Consider the following 19703-nt stretch of genomic DNA (forward strand, 5'->3'; position numbering starts at 1 on the left):
GAAAGTTAAAATAAAATCAGTATGCAGGCTGTGACCTGCAGTTCTGAAGGGAGTGGCCATGATTCAGCCAGTCTTAGATAAATGCTGGACTTGCAGAGTTTCTGAAAGTCATTTTCAGAACTGAATGAAGGATGCCAGGGTTGGAAATCCATTTCTCTGATTCGCTGGCATTTGGACCCAGCATGGGGCTGAGAACACTAATTTTCTTGCAGATTCTTGGCTTGGGGAACTAAATGGTATTAGGCAAGTTATTTATATTTTTATTCACTTCAATGTTTTAAGTGGCTTTTCAATTAACTTTTTTTAAGAATTTAAAAACATATATTATTTTCATTCCTTCCAGAAATCTTAACTGTTTCTTGATGTTAGCAGCTTTGAAAGAAGCCAAGTTGTTGTTCTCAGCCTTGGCTGCTGGGGAAGGATGCCAGAGTGTTTGGAGGTGGTCCCGAGGCCTACTCACAGCTCTGGTCTGCTTCTTACAATAAAGATGGGAGGGGTGGATTAGATCCAGTGTAATTCAACCAATAAATTTACATTTTTGGGTCACATAAAGCTCATTTTAATCCTCCTTCCATTTTGTGTCATGACCAATAAGACAAGGTGTGACCAATGTCAAAGTTGAATTTATTGTCACATGCACAAGTACATGATGCACAGATGCAATGAGAAATTTACTTGCGTCAGCATCCTGGGACAAAGCATCAGATAAGCAACATTCATGAGCAAAGCAAATTATACACAATTTTTACAAGAAAGAATATATTCAGGACAAAAAAAAATGTCCATTTTAGTGTCAAATGTCCCAACTTGGTTCTTGTCTTTTAGGATAAGCTATCGTACCGCGTACAGACGTGGGGAGAAAACTATGTACCGCCGTCATTCTCAGTGCTGTCCAGGATTTTATGAACGTTCTGATATCTGTGTCCGTAAGTAACACATTTATTTGCAAACTGTTTGGATTGATTATTTTTTTATTGACATACAGCACTGAGTAGGCCTTTCCAAGTCCTTCGAGCCACGCCATCCAGCAAACACCCAGTTTAATGCTAGCCTAATCACGGTACAAGATGCAATGACCAATTAACCTACCAATCAGTAGCACTTTGGACTGAGGGAGGAAAATAGAGCAACCGGAGGTAACCCACTCGGTCACGGGGAGAACGTACTTACAGGCAGTGGTGGGAGTTGAACCTGGGCCACTGGTGCTGTAAAGCGTTGTGCTAGCCATTATGCTAGCGTGACTCCCTGCTGATCAGAGTGAGACCCATAACACAATGAAAACAGATGTTCTCCTCTGTCTGCACCACCTACTCTGAACTGAGAGCATCACAAGGCTAAAGTTAGTGGAGCTGCTGCCTCCATTCCAGTGAGTCAAGTTCAAACCTGACTCCTGTACTATCTGTACGGGTTATTTGTTTATCTATTGATTTATTTATTTACTACTACAGCGCAGAATAGGCCCTTACAGCCCTTTGAGCCATCAACCCCCTAATCAACCCAATTTAACCTTAACCTAAAGGCATCCGTTAGTCTTGCAAGACCGTGGATCTGCGCCTGGAAAGCCTTCACTCTCCAGGGCGCAGGCCTGGGCAACTTTGTATGGAAGACCAGCAGTTACCCATGCTGCAAGTCTCCCCTCTCCATGACACCAATGTTGTCCAAGGGAAGGGCATTAGGGCCCATACAGCTTGGCACCAGTGTCATCGCAGGGCAAGGTGTGATTAAGTGCCTTGCTCAAGGACACAACACATGTTGCCTCGCCTGGAGCTCGAACTCACAACCTTCAGGTCGCTAGTCCAGTGCCTTAACTACTTGGCCACATGCCCACAACCTTAACCTAATCATGGGAAAATTTACAATGACTAATTAACCTATCCGGTACATCGTTGGACTTTATGAGGAAACCGGAGGACCTGGAGAAAATCCCCGCATTCTACGGGGAGGATGAACAGAGTCTCCTTACCGAATGGCGCCAAAATTGAACTCCAGAGTGCCCCGAACTGTAATAGTGTCTGTCACACTAACCATTATGCTATCGTGTTATGTGCTTTCTCCCTGTAATCGTAGGAGTTTTCTCCGAAGTGCTCTGATTTCTTCCCACACGTCAAAGATTGCAGGTTGGTGGGATATTGGGCCAATGTCGGTAGAATCTGGAGTGAGTTCGTGGGAATGACAGGGCAATAGATCTTATGGAATAGAATTACTCTTGACCCGACATGAATTGTGTGATTTGAAATTGCCACCCTTTATTAGGAATTGTGGGAATACAAAATTCTGATCATGAAGTCCAAGTAAAGCACAGTCTGCTTCAGATTTATTTTGATGGGATCATATCTGAGCAGAAAACTCTGAATGTTTATTGAAGCCAGAGCATGTTCATTGCTAGTAGTCACAGAATACAATTCTCACTAGTTTAATGCTGAAAAATTGGTTGAATTATACTTTAATATCCATATCAAAATATTTCACCTTTCCAGGAAGCAATCTCACTTCAGCCAGTAGTATGTGAAAATTGAGCACAAAATCTCAGGAAATGTTTCACTGTGCAGAGGTGCTGTCTTTCAAATGGGGCATCACAACTGATTGTACAAGAATGATTATTATTATTATTATCTGAGTTCTTCAGTCAGAGGGTGGTGAATCTGTGGAATTCATTGTCACAGCCCGCTGTGGTGTCAAGTTATTGGTGGATTTAAGGCAGACATTGATAGGTAAGGGTTATGGGCAGAAGGCAGGAGAATGAGGTTGGAAAAATAATGAGTGATTGATTGGTGAAGCAGACTCAATGAGCTGAAGGGGCTAATTCTGTTCCTGTAAACTTATGGTCTTATGCACAAAATGAATGCTGTGTTTTCCACTTGTCATAAGAGTTGTATGACACAGAAATTGGCCCTTCATCCTATAATGTTCATCTTGACATTGCATCCCTGCAAACTAATCCCATTTGTCTGTGTTGGGTCCGTAGCCTTCTGTGCCTTGTAACGCAAGATTTTGTTTCAAAAGTGCTTCAGCATTCTTGAAGAACTTTGGATCCTGTGTATGGCGGGGCGGGGGTAGGTACAGGGGGAGGCAGACTGGAAAGGCAACTCTGTCATTTTTAAATTATTAAAAGTATTGATGATTAGTTTTGTTTTTGTAATCAGGGACGATTAATTTTCTTATAATCAGTGAAAAGGCTATCCTCTCCACATCACATTATTTATTCTGGGTGATGGACTTCCCTGCCTTCTGAGTTTTGCAGTTTCCTATTGTTCTGTATTTAATGTTTCAATACTATTTGAGTAATTGTGTGTGTAAATGCTGTTTGATTAAGTTGGCTTAAATAATTAATTACAGGTTATATACAAAAATACATTAATCGCATATGTCACCATGCTACCATGTGATACGTGTGTGCCTTGCTTATAGTAAAATGAAGTTTCACCTGTATTCCCGAACTCCCCGTGTCTTCATTTGAATTAATTTAATGTTTTGAGGTTACAAAACATAACACCTACGGTATTGTAGCTTTCTCATGCAGTCAACTCTGCTTCACCAAAAAGACATCCAGGCAATTGAAACTACATCAATATGTGAACTGATTCTTTTCTGTCAGGGTTGATGAGCGATTAATCAGAAAGCAAAACACTTTTGACCAGCTGATAAAGCAGCAAACACTCAGGTTGATTTATTTTCCTTCAGCTCTTTAGTGGCTATTATTGGTTCACTGCATATGTTTGATGTGAAATGTAAAAGCTGGGAAAATGGTGGAGACCTGACTTAAAGCCAAAGAAAGAAAGAACAGGAATATTCTCTATTGAATTGGTACTTCAGTCCATAGGAAGCAGGTTTCAGGAAAAGCTTGGGTTAACTTGGAGAAATGCCAATGGGAAAATAGTTTTAAAATTGGAGGAGGTTGGGAAGTCTGTCAGGGTCTGTGGAGGGAAACGGACAGTCAGTGGTTTGGGTTGAGACCATGCAGCTGCACTGGACGGATAGAGGAGAGATGGCCAGTACATTGGGGTGGGGCAGGAGCTGGCTAGTGATGGGTGAGGAGGGGTGATGGACAGATTGAGGAGGAAAGAGTTGAAATACCGGAAAAAGGCTGGGAGGCAATAGATGAAGCTGACAAAGGGCTGCAGATGATGGAATCTGATAGGAAAGGAAGATGGAACATGGAACCAGATTGGGGTTGCTTCCATTAGAACCGGCAAATTGGGAATTAGATAAAGAGCTGAAGGCAGGACATTTTAAGTGTAGGTAAGGGAAGTGCCAGACCAGGCAGAGTGGACAGAATTTACCCTCACTTCCTCATCTTCCCCCACCCCCACCCCTCCCACTGTGCTATGACATTGATAGGGAGAGGATTTCAATGGAAGCAGAAACATTCCGTATCTTGTGACCCTCCACTGGCCGGGGTTGACTATGGATGCTGCATCCTTGCTGTCTACATGATAGACAAGCAAGTACGCAAGCCAGGGCAGTACAATATTGAGAGCAAGCTATAATGCCCATGTAGCAGGCTTCCCTTCTCCGCGCAGCTGAGGAATCCAAAGGAATGGCAGAGACCGATCCAATGTGGCACCAGCAGCATTGCAGGAGTTTCCAGTCAGCGTTGAACTCAATGTGGGACTGCCTTGGGGACTCCAGCTCTGGATTTTTCTTCAGGGTTTACTCTAGAACCTTTCTGCATGAGTGGGTATAGCCGCAAGGCACCGTAAGTTTGAGATTAATTTTCCTCGTCGCAGATGAGGTGCCAATCGTTGCTGATGAGCTCTGTCTGCCTGAAATTCCATATCAGACTGAGGGGAAAAACAGAGGAGGGATGGGGGATAAACTTCCCTGCAGCATGTGTTGTTATGATTTGGAATGCATTGACTGATCAGGTAATGAATACAAATTCAATAGTGACTTTGGATGAATACTTTGAAAGATCAAGCAGGTGGTAGGTGGTCTCTTTCAAAGCACCAGCGCAGGTAACGGCTTGAATAGCCTTGCTCTGACCCATATTGCTCTTTCTACAAATGATCCAAATTGTGTGATAGCTTGAAGCTATCTCCATATGATGTTAAGTTTTAAATTTAAGGACCTTTGCCTTTTAAATGATGTGCTTAACATCTCGTACCATGAAATTGGTAGAACACTGCGGCCTTTGTTTCACTCCATGTCTCGGTATGTTTCTGATCAAACGTTACAGTAAAGTACAAAGCGATTAAAACATGTGATCCTGGAGACCATAACCCTTGATTTTTGTTTCTGGCTGCTGATTATAGAGAGTAATTCATTTTCAACAACACTTTAGTTTGAAATAATGCTTTTTATTGTTGTCATATGAATAATAACTGACCATAAAAAAAATTATAATGTTCAGTGCTCAGTATTGTGGCTTCACTCATTTTGATCCCAGTGATATTTGGATCATCCTCACTGAGGCAAACATTTATCCCAGTGTTTATTGTACTAATATTCCAGAATAACCGTGCAATAATCACTCAGTGAATTGCACTGTGTTCTCTGCCCAACCCTGCCTGGCACTGCAGAAACACTTTTTTTCTTGTTGCATTTATATGTAGAGGAACATTTTGCCCAGATTTTTGATTTAACCTCAGTCTCAAGGGGCCACCCTCCAAAAGAACCATAACCTTGTCATAGGTTTTGGACACTTGCATGCCACGATGACCCAGAGAGCTATGCTGGCTGGAGTCAGGGCTTTATGCTTTGGCTCTTAGTAGGGTCACCCATGACAAACAGCTCAAAGGGTAAAGGTCAGGCTAAGAGTGGTCCATTGGTCCTCCAAGCTTAGTCTCAGGGCTGACAACCCTGACTGGTAAAATAAAATTGTTACAGAAACAGCACTGAAGAATCTTTGTGATGGTGATGGGTGACGGCGTTCCTGAGACTCCACCCCGGGCTTGTGTGATTAACAGTAGTGAAGACCGGGAGGATACTACTGACATGATGAAGAAAGCCCTGAATGTTGTCAGAGATCGGGAACTTCATTGCTGCCCTAAACACCAATGGTGTAACGAGCAGTAAGTAAGTCAGTCAAAGGACAACTAGCAGAGGCACTGCCTCAACTGCCACACAGCTCCTCTGGCCTGGGTTTCATCCTGCCTTCTGATGCCGCCTGGGTAAGTTTCTCCCTGTGACTGCACGGGTTTCTTCTGGGTGCTCCAGTTTGCCCTCTCATTGTAACAATGTGCAGGTTGGATGTTTACCAAGTGGTGCATAGGAAAGCTGAGCGGAATATAGGGAGAACAAAATGGATTAGTGTAAGACTAGGTGCTTGATTGACAGCATGCCCTGAAGGACCTGCTTCTTTGTCCTCTCCCTCTCCGACTCTGTAAAGGTTTTGTAATCTCGAAACAGATCAGCAGGTCAATGCCAGTAAATGCTCCATGAGCATAGCACTTCCACCCACCCCTTGTCACCTCATCCTGGTAGCATCCCTCCAGCCCTTTCTGTCTCATGGTTTTATCAAGTTACCCCTCAATCGCAGAGGCGTCATGAAAACAACCTCTCCCTCAATGTCGTAAAAATAAAGGAGCTGGTTGTGGACAACAGGAGGAATGGAGACACGCTAACCGCTATTGACATCAACGGAGCTGTGGTTCAGAGGGTGAACAGCTTTAAGTTCCTCGGTATACACATCACCAAGGATCTTATGTGGTCTGTACATACCGGCTGTGTGGTGAAAAAAGCACAACAGTTCCTCTTTCACCTCAGATGGTTGAAGAAGTTTGGTATGGGCCCCCCAATCCTAAGAACTTTCTACAGGGACACAATTGAGAGCATCCTGACTGGCTGTATCACTGCCTGGTATGGGAACTATACTTCCCTCAACTGCAGGACTCTTCAGAGAGTGGTGCGGATAGCCCAGCGCATCTGTAGATATGAACTTCCCACTATTCAGGACATTTACAGAGACAGGTGTGTCAAAAAGCCCCAAAAGTTCATTGGGGACCCAAGTCAGCCCACCTACAAACTGGTCCTGCTACCATCCAGGAAACAGTACCACAGCATAAAAGCCAGGACCAACAGGCTCCAGGACAGCTTCCTCCATCAGGCCATCAGACTGATTAGTTCTTGCTGATACAATTATATTTCTATGTTATATTGACTGCCCTGTTGTACATACTATTTATTATACATTACTATAAATTGCACATTGCACATTTAGACAGACGTAATGTAAGATTTTTACTCCTCATGTGTATGAAGGATGTAAGTAATAAAGTCAATTCAATTCAAATGCATCTTTGCCATTCAACTCAGTCACTTCCTGCAAGTGTGAGTTTCATATTTTCATTAGCTTCAAATAAAGATGTTAAGTAAACTAACTTCAAGCAAAGATCTCTTCACCCAGGTGTTTAATTTCTGAGTGACCAACCATCTTATACCTATGGCCAATGTTTTTGACCACTTGCATAACTCCCCTATCCACTTTGCCAGACAGATTTTAAACGACTCCAGCAGTCGCCTCATTGCCTTGTTTGTCTTCTCATCACCTTTTCTCCTCATTGATTCCCTGGGAATGTTTCACATGCTGATTCCCCACATCCTGTCCTCTAGATGTTATTTCCAAGTGTAATTTCCTTACCCCTCACCCACAATTATTCAGCCAATTTGTAAAAAAGAACTTGAATTCAGATATTTTGAGAACATTTCTGTGAATGTATAACCTCCTTATGGACAGCAGTGGGAATTGAACCCAGGTCTCTGGTACTGTAAAGTATTGTGCTAACCACTATGCTACCATACCAATAAACACGAAGGAATAAGAAATAGAAACATACTATATGTTTGCACGGTTAAATAAAGAAGGGCCATCTGGAGCCCAGCACTGTAACTATTTTGTAATATTTCCTTTTGAATGAAGAACACCTTAATAAATAAATTTTGCTGTATTATTATTATTATTATTACTTTAGTATGTCTAACATGAACATTTCTGCAAGCATTTTATTGATCAGCAAAAATGGTAATATAATTCAGCACTTTCACATAGCATTCAACTAAAATGTTTTTAAAACAATTTACATGAATTTCATTCTTAACTTGTTTTTGAGTTGTGGAACTTTGCAAGGGTTATCAGCATTTGATTCATGTTAATCTGTGTTGATGAAAACTTGGCAGGGCTTCATACAAGTACTTAAATCTTTTTTATAAAGAAGTTCTCAGAAAATCAATTTATCCTCCTCAGACTTGTGTTCGGAATGAGGTTGTATTTCTGTTGCAGGAACTGGAAACAGAATTTTCATGGTTATATAAACAGAGCCATGAACTAAGATTGTTTGCTATCAGTCCTGATGACATTGAGCATAATCAAGGCAAAGGTCTGAACAGCTGGAGATCATGTTATCATTGCGCAACTAATGGGTAACTTCAGATTGTGACTTAAAGTCCCACGCAAGAAAATTGCGTACTTCCACTCCAGTGAGTATCCCCATTCTAGGTGAGATAGAAACCATGACAATAAGTCTCAGGTGGACATGCAAGGTACCCATGGCACTATGCATTTTCCCACAGAGTCCAGGAGCAGTTCTCACCCCTCAACTATCGACCCTGAAATAGATCATTATATAATATTGTGTGAACATTGCTGCGATTGGATCTCCTTTCTTCTTACCCATTTTCCTTTCTTTCCTCCTCTCCTTCCTCCCTTCCCTGCTACATTCTTTCCTTCTGTCTTTCAGTAATCAAATTAACTTTCCATTCTTGCATTACAACAATGACTACACTTAAAAAATTAGCGACTGTTAAGTACTTTAAGATTCATTGAGGAGACACATTTCATTACATGTGATCAATAAATGAATCTGATTCTGAAATCTGAACTCAGCTTTCTCCTTCCTCCTTTCTTCAGCCTCCCTCCCTTTCCATTAAATATTGTAAATGCTGACTTTGACTTGAGAACTTAGGGTGTAAAACTCTGTAGTTGAGACATGTTAGACCACAACAAGTTGCAGAAGCCATTGCATGTCACTCACATGCGTTCAGATGAACAAACTTGTCGCCGAGCAGCAGCACAGATCTGAGCTGAGAGGCTGCAGCTGTTATTGCAAGTTGCTAACTTCAAGTTTTCTTTTTCTCCCATTTTGTTTCCTTGCATATTCGACACAAACAGCTCACTGTGCCGAGAAGTGTGCCCATGGAAGATGTGTTGCTCCCAATACTTGTCAGTGTGAACCAGGCTGGGGAGGACCAAACTGTTCCAGTGGTAAGATCTCACCTGCTTCTGTCATTCTTGGCACTTTTCAAAGTAATATCTCTCCTCTGATGAACAACACTCATTTGATCTTTAATTTTGCATTGTTGAAGCATAGAATGGAGCTTGTAAGTAACAGGTGCATGCCAACTGCCATGATAATGGTGTGTTGTTACTGTAGTGCAACTCTGATAATCTGGCTTGTTCTAGTGCTGAACCAAGTTGTTTTCTAGACTTCTAGGTATTATTCCTTTTAGTATCCAATATATTTTAAAATTTTCTTTAAAAATGTTATACTATTACAACTTTCCTGGTGAACCAAAAGTTTAAAGGTCAACACACATCACATGCTGGAATATAGAGCAACAAACAGACCACTGGAGCTCAGGATTGATGCAGGGTTTTGACCTGAAATGTCATCAATTCTTTTGCTCCCACAGATGCTTTTAGACCCGCCGATTCCCTTCAGCAAATTGTTTGTTGCTTTAAATTTAAAGGGAGCTTTGGAGATAAGATACTGAGCGAGCGTAGGAACTGGTACTATGGTGAGTTGGAACAGAGTGGGGAAACTGGTGCCCCTGCCAGCTGGATTGGAGTGTGACAAATGTCATCCAGTGATTAAGATGCCAAACCACTGGGATTTTTAAGTGGTCGGATAGCAGATTATTAGAAGTTTATTATCATTAGTTCAGGTGGTAAATCTCCATTATTGCTGGGTGATTTACGACATTTTATCTGCTCTGTACTGAACCTATATCTGGCCCTCAGTCTCTTCCAGTACTTTAACCAACCTCCTAAGTTTGTGCCATAACTCCTCAATGCAGTATACCATGGCCGGTACTTAAGATTGTATTACTTCAAATGGAACTTTGTAATGCAATGTCTATCAATCTCCTTGGTCAAGAAAGAACAGCTGAAATGCTTATGTCTCAGGTGGTAAATTGTTCCTAGAGATAAAAATAATAACAAATTGAAGACCATTTTAACCCTTCTGTCACTTAGTAAAAGTGTCAGCAATGCTAGTTGTTAGCACTTCCACCTCTGGTTCACATCTTAAGAGCAAGATGCTAAGCAAGGTATATTCTCTCCAATTGACTATCCTGAGCCTCTGAAAGATGGTGGAGGTCATCTGATATATTGGTGAGCACTTCTTCCCGAAACAATGTCACAAAAGCAGATTGGCTGATCACTATGTTTTGTGGGAGTTTACTGTGCACGTTTCTGATGCGCAATTGTGACTAACTTCATTCGTTGCAGAGCTCTTTGGGATATTCTCATATGATGTAAGAGGCACTGTTGAAATGCAGGACTCTCCTTTCTTGCTAATCGATCACTCTATCACTCCTCTGATCCAGCCTTCCAATCACTGTCTATCAGTCACTGAGGTCCCAGTTACCCTGTTGCCTTCGCTGTACTAAATGCACTATTGTCAACTCGTGCTCCCAACACACTACTAAATTCATCGACCAGCCATGGATCGCTGTGGAGGCCAAGTCATTTAAGGCAGAGGTTGATAAATTCTTGATTCGTCGGGCCAAGAAGGGAGATGTGGAGAAGGCATGAGAATGGGGCTGAGGGGGAAAATGGATCCACCAGACTCGATGGGCCAAATGGCCTATTTCTGCTCCTATGTCTTATGGTCTGTACCTTACTGGAAGAAAATTATGAGTTATGCAACTCTGTCAAGGACAGGACAAGTCAGTGTATACTCTAAGAGCAAGTGCTGGTAAGAATTTACTGAGATTTGGAAAGTACGTCTCGTCCAGTTTTCAAAGTCCATGATTTTTTTTTTGTTTCGTTTTTTTTGCACCATTCTCTGCAAACTCTAGAGACAGTTGTGCAGGAAAATCCTAAGAGATCAGCAGATTCTGAGATGCTCAAACCACCCTGTCTGGCACCAACACTCATTCTACAATTAAAGTCACTTAGGTCACATTCCTTCCCCATTCTGATGTTTGGTCTGAACAACAACTGAACCTCTTGACCATGTCTGCATGCTTTTATGCATTGAGTTGCTGCCACGTGATTGGCTGATAATATATTTGTATTAATGAGTAGGTGTACAAGACTGCCTAAAAAAAAAGTTGCAGCTGCTTGTATGTGTTTAAACATTGCATAAGTAGGGAAAGTAACAGAATACACACTTCTGCTCCTGTAATTTCAGCTTTGATGCTGTGAGATGGTGTTTATATAAGTTAAATATCTTCCCAATCTGAATCAAAGTGGCTATGCCTTTTGAAACTGCAGTCAAGATGTTCCCAAAATGCGTGTTTGATATGGATGTTGAAGTTGCTATGACATTCAAAACTTCAGTTATTGGCCCCAGGTGTTGCATTACAGACTTATAATACATTCAGTTTTTAACCCTTTGTCGTCTGGTAGGTATGTAAAACCAGAGGCTTAGAAATAAAAGTGAGGAACACTAATAAACTTAACAGACCAGGCAGCATCTGTGGAAAGGACAACATAGTTAATGTTTCAGGTCAAAGAACCTTTGTCAAAAATAGGAAAGAGAAAATGAGTCATTTTAAGTTGCAGAAAAGTGTGTAGTGGAAAGGAGCCAGGAACATGCGTGATAGAATGAGGCCAGGATTGGCATGAGGGTAACTTTTCGAAGTCAGTCTGTCAATGGATTAATGGGGGCAGTTGGAAAATTAATAAAAGCTATGAGAACATGAAATATTGCAGAAGGCAGGGCTGCAGGGCATGCCCAGAGGGTCAGGCTCTGCTAATGGTGAGAGGAATACTGAGCCAAGTCTTTCCTCCTTTTTTCCCATGCACCCTAGCCAAGTGAGTTTCAGAAACTGGCACAAACAGGCAAAGGAGTTGGTTAATGATGGATCATGCTCGGCTCTGAATAGCATCTTCAACTAATTTACAAAGTTATTTTTCATATCAAATAAACTTTATTCATAATAAAAATAATATTTACATGACTTAACTGTGCAATGCCTTTTCATTCCTACATTCATAGTCAATGTGTTAAGTAGTCTTTTATTACATTTTTTAAAAACTGTAGAATTGTTGCCATTCATGTGTCCCCCCCCCCAGATCATACACTACAACAATAATTGAGGGCTTCCTCACCCACCCCGTCCATTAGCTGAAAACCCTTTCCCATGGTCCTTCCCTATTGATCCTTTGCAGTGACTGCACCAAGTTTCAGTGCATCCCTCAGCATGAACTTCGGCAGCCGGGAATGTGCCAGTCGGCAGCATACCTCTCTGGGCATCTTTATGTTCTGGCAGACCAAAGGGCGTTTTTCACCGAACTGATGATCTGCCAGCAGTACTTGATAGCTCTGTGTCTGAATCCCTGAGAACAGACTATAGATCAGAGTACTCTTGTCACACGACTGCTTGCGATAAACTATGACACAGGCCCTGGAATCATTCTCCACATCCTCTTCGCAAATAGTTATGGAGAAGGATATGACTGGTTCACAGGTTGAAATCCTGAACCAGGGCAGAGCAAATTTTACAGCTATTTGACTGGGTCTTGCAATGGTTGACATGGGCGAGATTTGTTTTGTGGGGAAAAGAGTATCTGCCAAGTTGGAAGCCTTTACAATTGTGATGTCAAGAGTTCAGGGGCCTGGATGTTCTTATCAGGGTAAAGGGCAAGGCTTGACAGGTTTTTGGTACCATGGATGATGAGAGATATTGAGGCTCTGGTTAAGAAAAAGGGGGAGACAAACATTGTGTATAAGCAATTGGGAACTAGTGAATATCTTGATTACTACAATAAATGTGGGAGTGTACATAAGAGAAGTTAGGAGGACAAAAAGAGGATATGAGAAGGATCTGGCAGGCAAGGTGAGGCAGAATCCTGAGATTCCTTAAATATATTGAGAATGAAAAGATGCTTAGGGATAGAATAGGTCTTATTAAAGTTCAGCATGACCCACTGTATGTGCAACCCAAAGAAATGGGTGAGATCTTTAACGCGTATTTCTCCAACCTTTTACTGTGGAGATAACTGTAGAAGCTAAGGATGTGGGCGAAATCAGTGTTGTTGTCTTGGACTACATTCAAATTAGCAGGGAAGCTATATTGGAGGCTTCAAAGTGGACAAGTCCTCAAGGCCTGACCTTACGCATTCCTGGGCTTTGTGGGAAGTTAGAAAAGAAATCTCCAGCCACAGATGAAGTTCTGGAGTACTGAAGAGTGGCAAATGAGATAGCGTTGTTTAAAAAGCATAACAAAACAAGCCTGGAATCTACAGGCAAATAAGTTTGACATCGATGGTAGGAGAGAATTTTGTAAGATAGGATCTACCAATGTTTGGAAAGACAGAACTAGATTTGAAATGTTCAGCACAGCTTTGTGTATGGGAAGTCTTGTTTGACAAATCCTTTGGAGTCTTTCAAGAAGATAACCAAGCGGGTAGATAGGGGTAGGACAATGGATTTTGTCTGTATGGATTTTACCAAGGCCTTTGACAATGTTCCTCATGGCAGGTTAGTTGGGTGGTTATAGCACATGCGATCTGGGGAGATAGCTGATTGGATGCATAATTGGCTCAGTGGTAGAATGCAGTGGGTGAAGGTTGAGGGCTGTTTCTTAGACTAGAGGCCTATGTCTAATGGTGTGTGATAGGAGTTGATGCTGTGACCCTTGTTTGTAATTTGAATAAACGATTTGGATGTGAATATATATGGCATAGTTAGTAAGTATGCTGACGATATGAAAATAGGTGTTGTTGAAGATACTGTAGAAGATTAGGAAATATTACAGAGGGATCTTGATCAGCTTGGTATGTGAGCTGAGGAATGGTAAGTGGCTTTTGATCCAGATAAACGTGAGGTCAATATAAGGTAGGACTTGTACTGTGAATAGTAGGGCCCTGGGAAGTGTTATGGGAAAATGGTATTAAATGAGGAAGGGTGCAGAAAAGACTGACTGATTTGTTGTATGGGCTTGGGTGCCTGAGTTACAAAGTAAAGATATGTAGACTAAACTTAATTCCCTGGATCATAGGAAATTGAGATGTGATCTGATAGAAGTATATAAGATTATGAGGGCATAAGCAGGGTGAAAACACCTATCTTTTTTTCAAGGAGAAGCTGCTAAAACCAAATGTGCACAGAATTGAGATCAGAGGCGGGAGATTTAAAAAAGACATCAAGAGCACTTTTTTGACGCGATTGGTAGTGTGTATTTGGAATGAGCTGCATAAAGCCTAGTTGTGACAGGCCCATTAGCAATGTATAAAAGCCATCTAGGTAAGAACATGGATAGGAGAGGTTCAGAGAGTAGATGGGACTTGCTTTCTGGCCAACATCATTGGAATGGATGACTTGGTCCAAAGGGTCTGTTTCCATTCTGCATGAATCCAAGTTCTCTACTTCCATGCCAACAGCTACACGATTGTCCATGGATTTTGTAATGTGCCAATATATTGTAAACAAGTTGTTAAGGAGATACTGTTAGCATGTTAATGGATTATTGCAGATCTTTCCTGCATTCTCGTAAAGACTTGGCCTGAGTGAGGAAATGCTATTAAAGGTTCTAACTCTGTTCATCTGCCAACCACATTAGCGTTACTTGCTTGAGGAATATTTTAACAGCAGAACAGTCAAAGTTTCTGCAGTCTCCTTCCTCTGTTTGCTGCTTGTCAGTTTGTGCTTTATTTTACAAACTGTTCCTGCACTGTATGTCATTCCAGCTTCAGAGTTACTTCAAGTAATGTGGATAATAATTGACTACAGGAGTTGAGGCAGGTCTTGTGGTGGGATAGGGTGCAATTGGGATTGCTGAATGTTTTTGAAATCCATAAAGAGTTTGAACAGAGTAAGTAAGGAGAAACTATTTTCTACTGTTGGGAGACTTGGAACCAAACTGCACAGAATTAGAAGATTGAGAAAGGAACTGGAGATAAATAGTATTTTGGATTTCCCTGACTTATATTAATCTGGTTTTGAAGGTGGTGGAAGCATATTTAATATGGTCATTCAAATCAGAAAATGGATAAATACTCGGAAAGGAATCATGGAAAATAAATGATGGTGGACGAGGCAGAGAGTTCTTTCAAAAACACAATGCTATCTCACTCTATGATTCTACAAATTCAGGCTTTAAGTAGCTATCCAAATGAGGAGGAAAGTGTGAAAGAATGTCTTGATGTGGACTCAGTGGAAGCTGTAGGTCATTTCAGTAAGCCAAACCCACTAGAGGGGAAAGATTATGAAATTAAACAGTGTGCCTGGAAAGTACCCCTGCCTGGAGGAACTATTTGGCACTTTAGAAGCCTGCATCCCATGATTTTTATCTTTCAGAATTAATAAATGGAGTATCTTTGGGCTGCTGGGTGATTTAAAAAAAATGGATTGATTATCTGTTCCAAAAAGTAAGGCACACCTGTGCAATATGTTTCCAGATCATAGGAAGTCCCTCAATTCTATGAGCTACCTTTGAAGTGCAGCCATTGTACGCTGGTAAATGGGGTAACAAATTTGTCACAGACTCAGAACTGCGAAATGGACCCTTCAGTCTATTGTATCTACGTCAACCTTTTTGTCCATCTACAATGATCCCAGTGCCCGCATTAGGTCCCTATCCAACTGTTGTCAAGAAGTTGCCAAAAGCGGTAATGCCACGATGACCAAGCAATCCATTTTAGTGATGTTGTTTAAAGTATAAATATTGATCTGAAAGAACTTGCCTAATTTTAAGAAGTCATGAGATTTTTAACACCCATCTGAGACAACCGATGAGCTAAGGCTTAGTATTTCATCTGAAAGAGGTACCTGTGGATAGTGTTACACTCCCCTAGTTCTGACAAAGGAAAGCCCAGCCTGGACTACTTAACAAAAATGCCAGAAGTAATACTATAAACTTCGTCCTCAGAGGTTTTACTGATTGCAAATTGCCATTAAGTTGCAGAGAAATTCTTGAAGAAAGCTGCTTGAGAAACTTCAAATGATAGTGCCAGCAAGGGGTTCATTTCACTATTAAAATAAGTTCTCCAGATATATTTTTGATGGGGGTGTTTGGGATTTCTGCCAAGATGTTTGTATGGTTTCCAAGCCTATATTTTTTTAATGTTTGGAAAGTCCAACATGAAAAATGAAACATAGATTATCTTGTGATTTCTGTCAGGTATCCTTCTTGGCTGGTTAGTCCTGTGGAAATAATGGAATGCCTTGGATTCTGTTTACTAGAGTAATTCTGTCCTTCTCTGGGAATAGTTTATAGGCAATACTATAGGCTTGCAACTTAGCTTATTAAATATATAGAAGCCAATAGCTTTGCAAACCAATTTGCAAAAATTAGCAGGAAACTAGAAGATTTGGAAGTTTAAAAAAAACAACAGATGGAAACTGAGAAAGTACAAATGAGAGAAAAGATGAAATATGAAGGTAAGATAGCCAACAATGTGAAAGTGGATACCAGAAGTTTTCTTTTGAGATGTATAAGAAGTAAAACAGAGTCAAGAACAGACGACAGACTGCTGGGAAAATTACACTGGAGAAATAGTAATGGGAAGAAAAAATGCTAGGCAAACAGAATAAGTACTTTGCTTCCGTCTTCGATATGGAAGACACCAGCGACGTGCATTAAATTTGAGAATTAAGAGGCAGAAGGAAGTGTGGTCGCTATTACTGAGAAGAACGTACTTCGGAAGCTGAAAAGTTTGAACGTGAATAAGTCACCTGAAACAGATGTCCTACACCTCCAGGGTTTTGAAAAGGTGCCCCCTTCTCTTTGTTACCATCGGGAAGGAGATATGAAGCCAGAAAGCGCACTCAGTGATTCAGGAACAGCTTCTTCCCCTCTGCTTTCTGATTCCTAAATGGACATTGAACCCACTCCCACACTTTTTAAAAATTATTTCTGCTTTTGCACTATTTCTAATGTAACTATTTAATGTATATATTATATATATATATATATATATATATATACACACACTTCATGGAATTGATTTACTTTTTTTATATTATCATGTATTGCATTGTATTGCTGCCGCTAAGTTAACAAATTTCATGACATATGTTGGTGATATTAAGCCTGATTCTGAGATTGTGGAGGTATTCGTAGTGATCTTTCAAGAATCACTAGATTTTGAATGTTTCCAGAGTATTGGAAAATTGTAAATGTCCCTTCACTTTTTAAAAAGAGAATTATCGGTCAGCTAGCTTGACTTCAGTGATTGGTAAGATTTTACGATCTATTATTAAGGATACTTTGGGGTACTTGAAAGCAAACGATCAAGTTTGTGGAAGTCAGCTTGGTTTCCTTAAGGAGAAATCTTGCCTGGCAAATCTGTTGGAATTCTTTGCGAAGCAACCAGCAGGATAGACAAAAGAGAGTCAGTGGACGTTGTCTACTTGGATTTTCAGAAGGACGCTGGCCAGGTGCTACACATGTGGCTGCTAAACATGGTAAGAGCACACTGTATTAAGGGAAAGCTACTAGCATTAATAGGAGAGTGGCTGACTAGCAGAAAACAAGAGTGGGAATAAATGGAGCCTTTTCTGGTTTGTTGCTGGTGACTAGTGATGTTTTGCAAGGGTCAGTGTTGGGATCGCTATTTTTCATGTTATATGTCAAAGACTTGGATAACGGAATTCATGGCTTTGTGGCAGGTTTGTGGATGATACAGGGATAGATGGAGGGTCAGGTAGTGTTGAGGAATATGGGGTCTGCAGGGGACTTGGATAGGTTAAGAGGATGTGCAAAGGAGTACCAAATGAAATGCTGCATAGGGAAGTGTACAGTCTTACAGTTTGGTAGAATGAATAAAAGTGTAGACTATTTTCTAAACGGTGAGAGAATTCAGAAATCAGAGTGTAAAGAGACTTGGGAGTCAGAGTGTAGGATTCCCTAAAGGTTAACCTGCAGTGGTAAGAAAGGTCAATGCAATGCTGGAATTCATTTCAAGAGGACTAGAATATTAAAGCAAGATGTAATGCTGAGCAACACACACAAGATGTTGGAGGAACTCAGCAGGCAAAAAAATCCCCAGCATTTTCTGTGTTGTTTGGATTTCCAGCATCTGCAGATTTTCTCTTGTTTGTAATGCTGAGGTATTATAAGGTGTTGGTCAAACCATATTTGTAACATTGTGAGTGGTTTTGGACCCCATACCTAAGCAAGGAGGTGCTGACACTTGAGTGGAAGTTTACAAGACTGATCCTGGGGGTGAAAGAGTTAATGTGTGAGCACTTAATTACTCTTGAGCATTTGATTTCTTCGTGCCTGGAATTTTGAAGGATGGGAGATATTGGTTTGGGGGGGAGGAGACCTCACTGAAACTTATTGAATATTGAAAGACCTGGATAGAGTCGACAGGGAGAGGGTATTTCCAGCAGTGGGAGACTGTAGGACCAAATCACACAGTCTCAAAATAAAAGACTTCACTTTAGAACTGAGGTGAGGAGGAATTTCTTTAGCCAGCGAGTGGTGACTCTGTAGAACTCATTGCCAAAGATGGCTGTGGAGGCTGTCAGTGGGTATATTTAAAGCGGAGGGTGATAGTTTCTCGATTAGTAAGGGTATTGAAGGTTACAGCAAGAAGGCAGGAAAATGGGGGGTGAGAGGACATAATCATCCATAATTGAATGGCAGAGCAGACTCTGAGTTGAATGGCCCGATTCTCCTCCCATGTCTTGTGGTCTAAAACTTTTTGATAAGTGGAGTGATTAAATTGTCCAGAATAAGCACACCACTTATTGTAAGAGGAATGTTTAAGGTAACCCCAGCACAGGCCAACAGGGCACTTTTACAGCATAACAAAGTCCTAATTGAAGAAAAGATTTCATGATAAAACACAAATATTAGAATGTGTTAATGTATTGAAATTTAATAATGTTAACAATTTATTCAGTAGCCTAACTTTCGGTACTGATTCTGGAATGGATACATCTCTTACTGATGGCATGGTGTTGGAAGATTTCACTGCTGGGGGTGTAGTGGACAATGAGGAAGACTATCAAAGCTTGCAGTGGGATCTGGATCAGCTGGAAAAATGGGCTGAAAAATGGCAGATGGAGTTTAATGCAAACAATGTGATCTGTTACACATTGGAAGGACCAACTAGGACTGACGTGGTGAGTGGTACAACACTGTAGAGTGTGGTAGCACAGAGGGATCTGGGAATACAGATCCATAATTCTTGAAAGTTGTGTCACAGGTAGATAGGGTCATAAAGAGAGTATTGGATTTCATAAATCAAATACTTATTTTGAAATTGTATAAAATGTTGGTGAGGCCTAATTTGGTGCACTGTGTGCAATTCTGGTCATCTACCTACAGGAAAGATATCAATATGCTTGAATAATTGCAGAGAAAATTTGCAAGTATGCTGCCAGGACTTGAGGACCTGAGATATAGGGAAAAGTTGAATAGTTTAGGGCATTATTCCCTGGAGCATAGGAGAATGACAGGAGATTTGATAGAGGTAACCAAAATGATGAGGGGTATAGATATGGTAATTGCAAGCAGGCTTTTCCCATTAACATTGGGTGAGACTAAAACCCGAGGTCATAAGTTAAGGGTGAAAGGTGAAATGG

General features: G+C 41.0%; 1 protein-coding gene across 2 annotated transcripts in view; it reads left to right on the forward strand.

Moving 5' to 3' along the window:
• The window catches only part of megf10 (multiple EGF-like-domains 10), a 171780-nt gene that overhangs the window by 44224 nt on the left and 107853 nt on the right, over positions 1-19703 (forward strand). For both annotated transcript variants that reach the window (XM_072258063.1, XM_072258064.1), the window contains exons 4-5: positions 826-926; positions 9107-9199. In XM_072258063.1, the coding sequence (XP_072114164.1) occupies positions 826-926; positions 9107-9199 (194 nt within the window). The remainder of the gene's footprint in view (positions 1-825; positions 927-9106; positions 9200-19703) is intronic.

The sequence above is a fragment of the Mobula birostris genome, chromosome 5, assembly GCF_030028105.1.
Source record: "Mobula birostris isolate sMobBir1 chromosome 5, sMobBir1.hap1, whole genome shotgun sequence".
Classification (NCBI taxonomy): Eukaryota; Metazoa; Chordata; class Chondrichthyes; order Myliobatiformes; family Myliobatidae; genus Mobula; species Mobula birostris.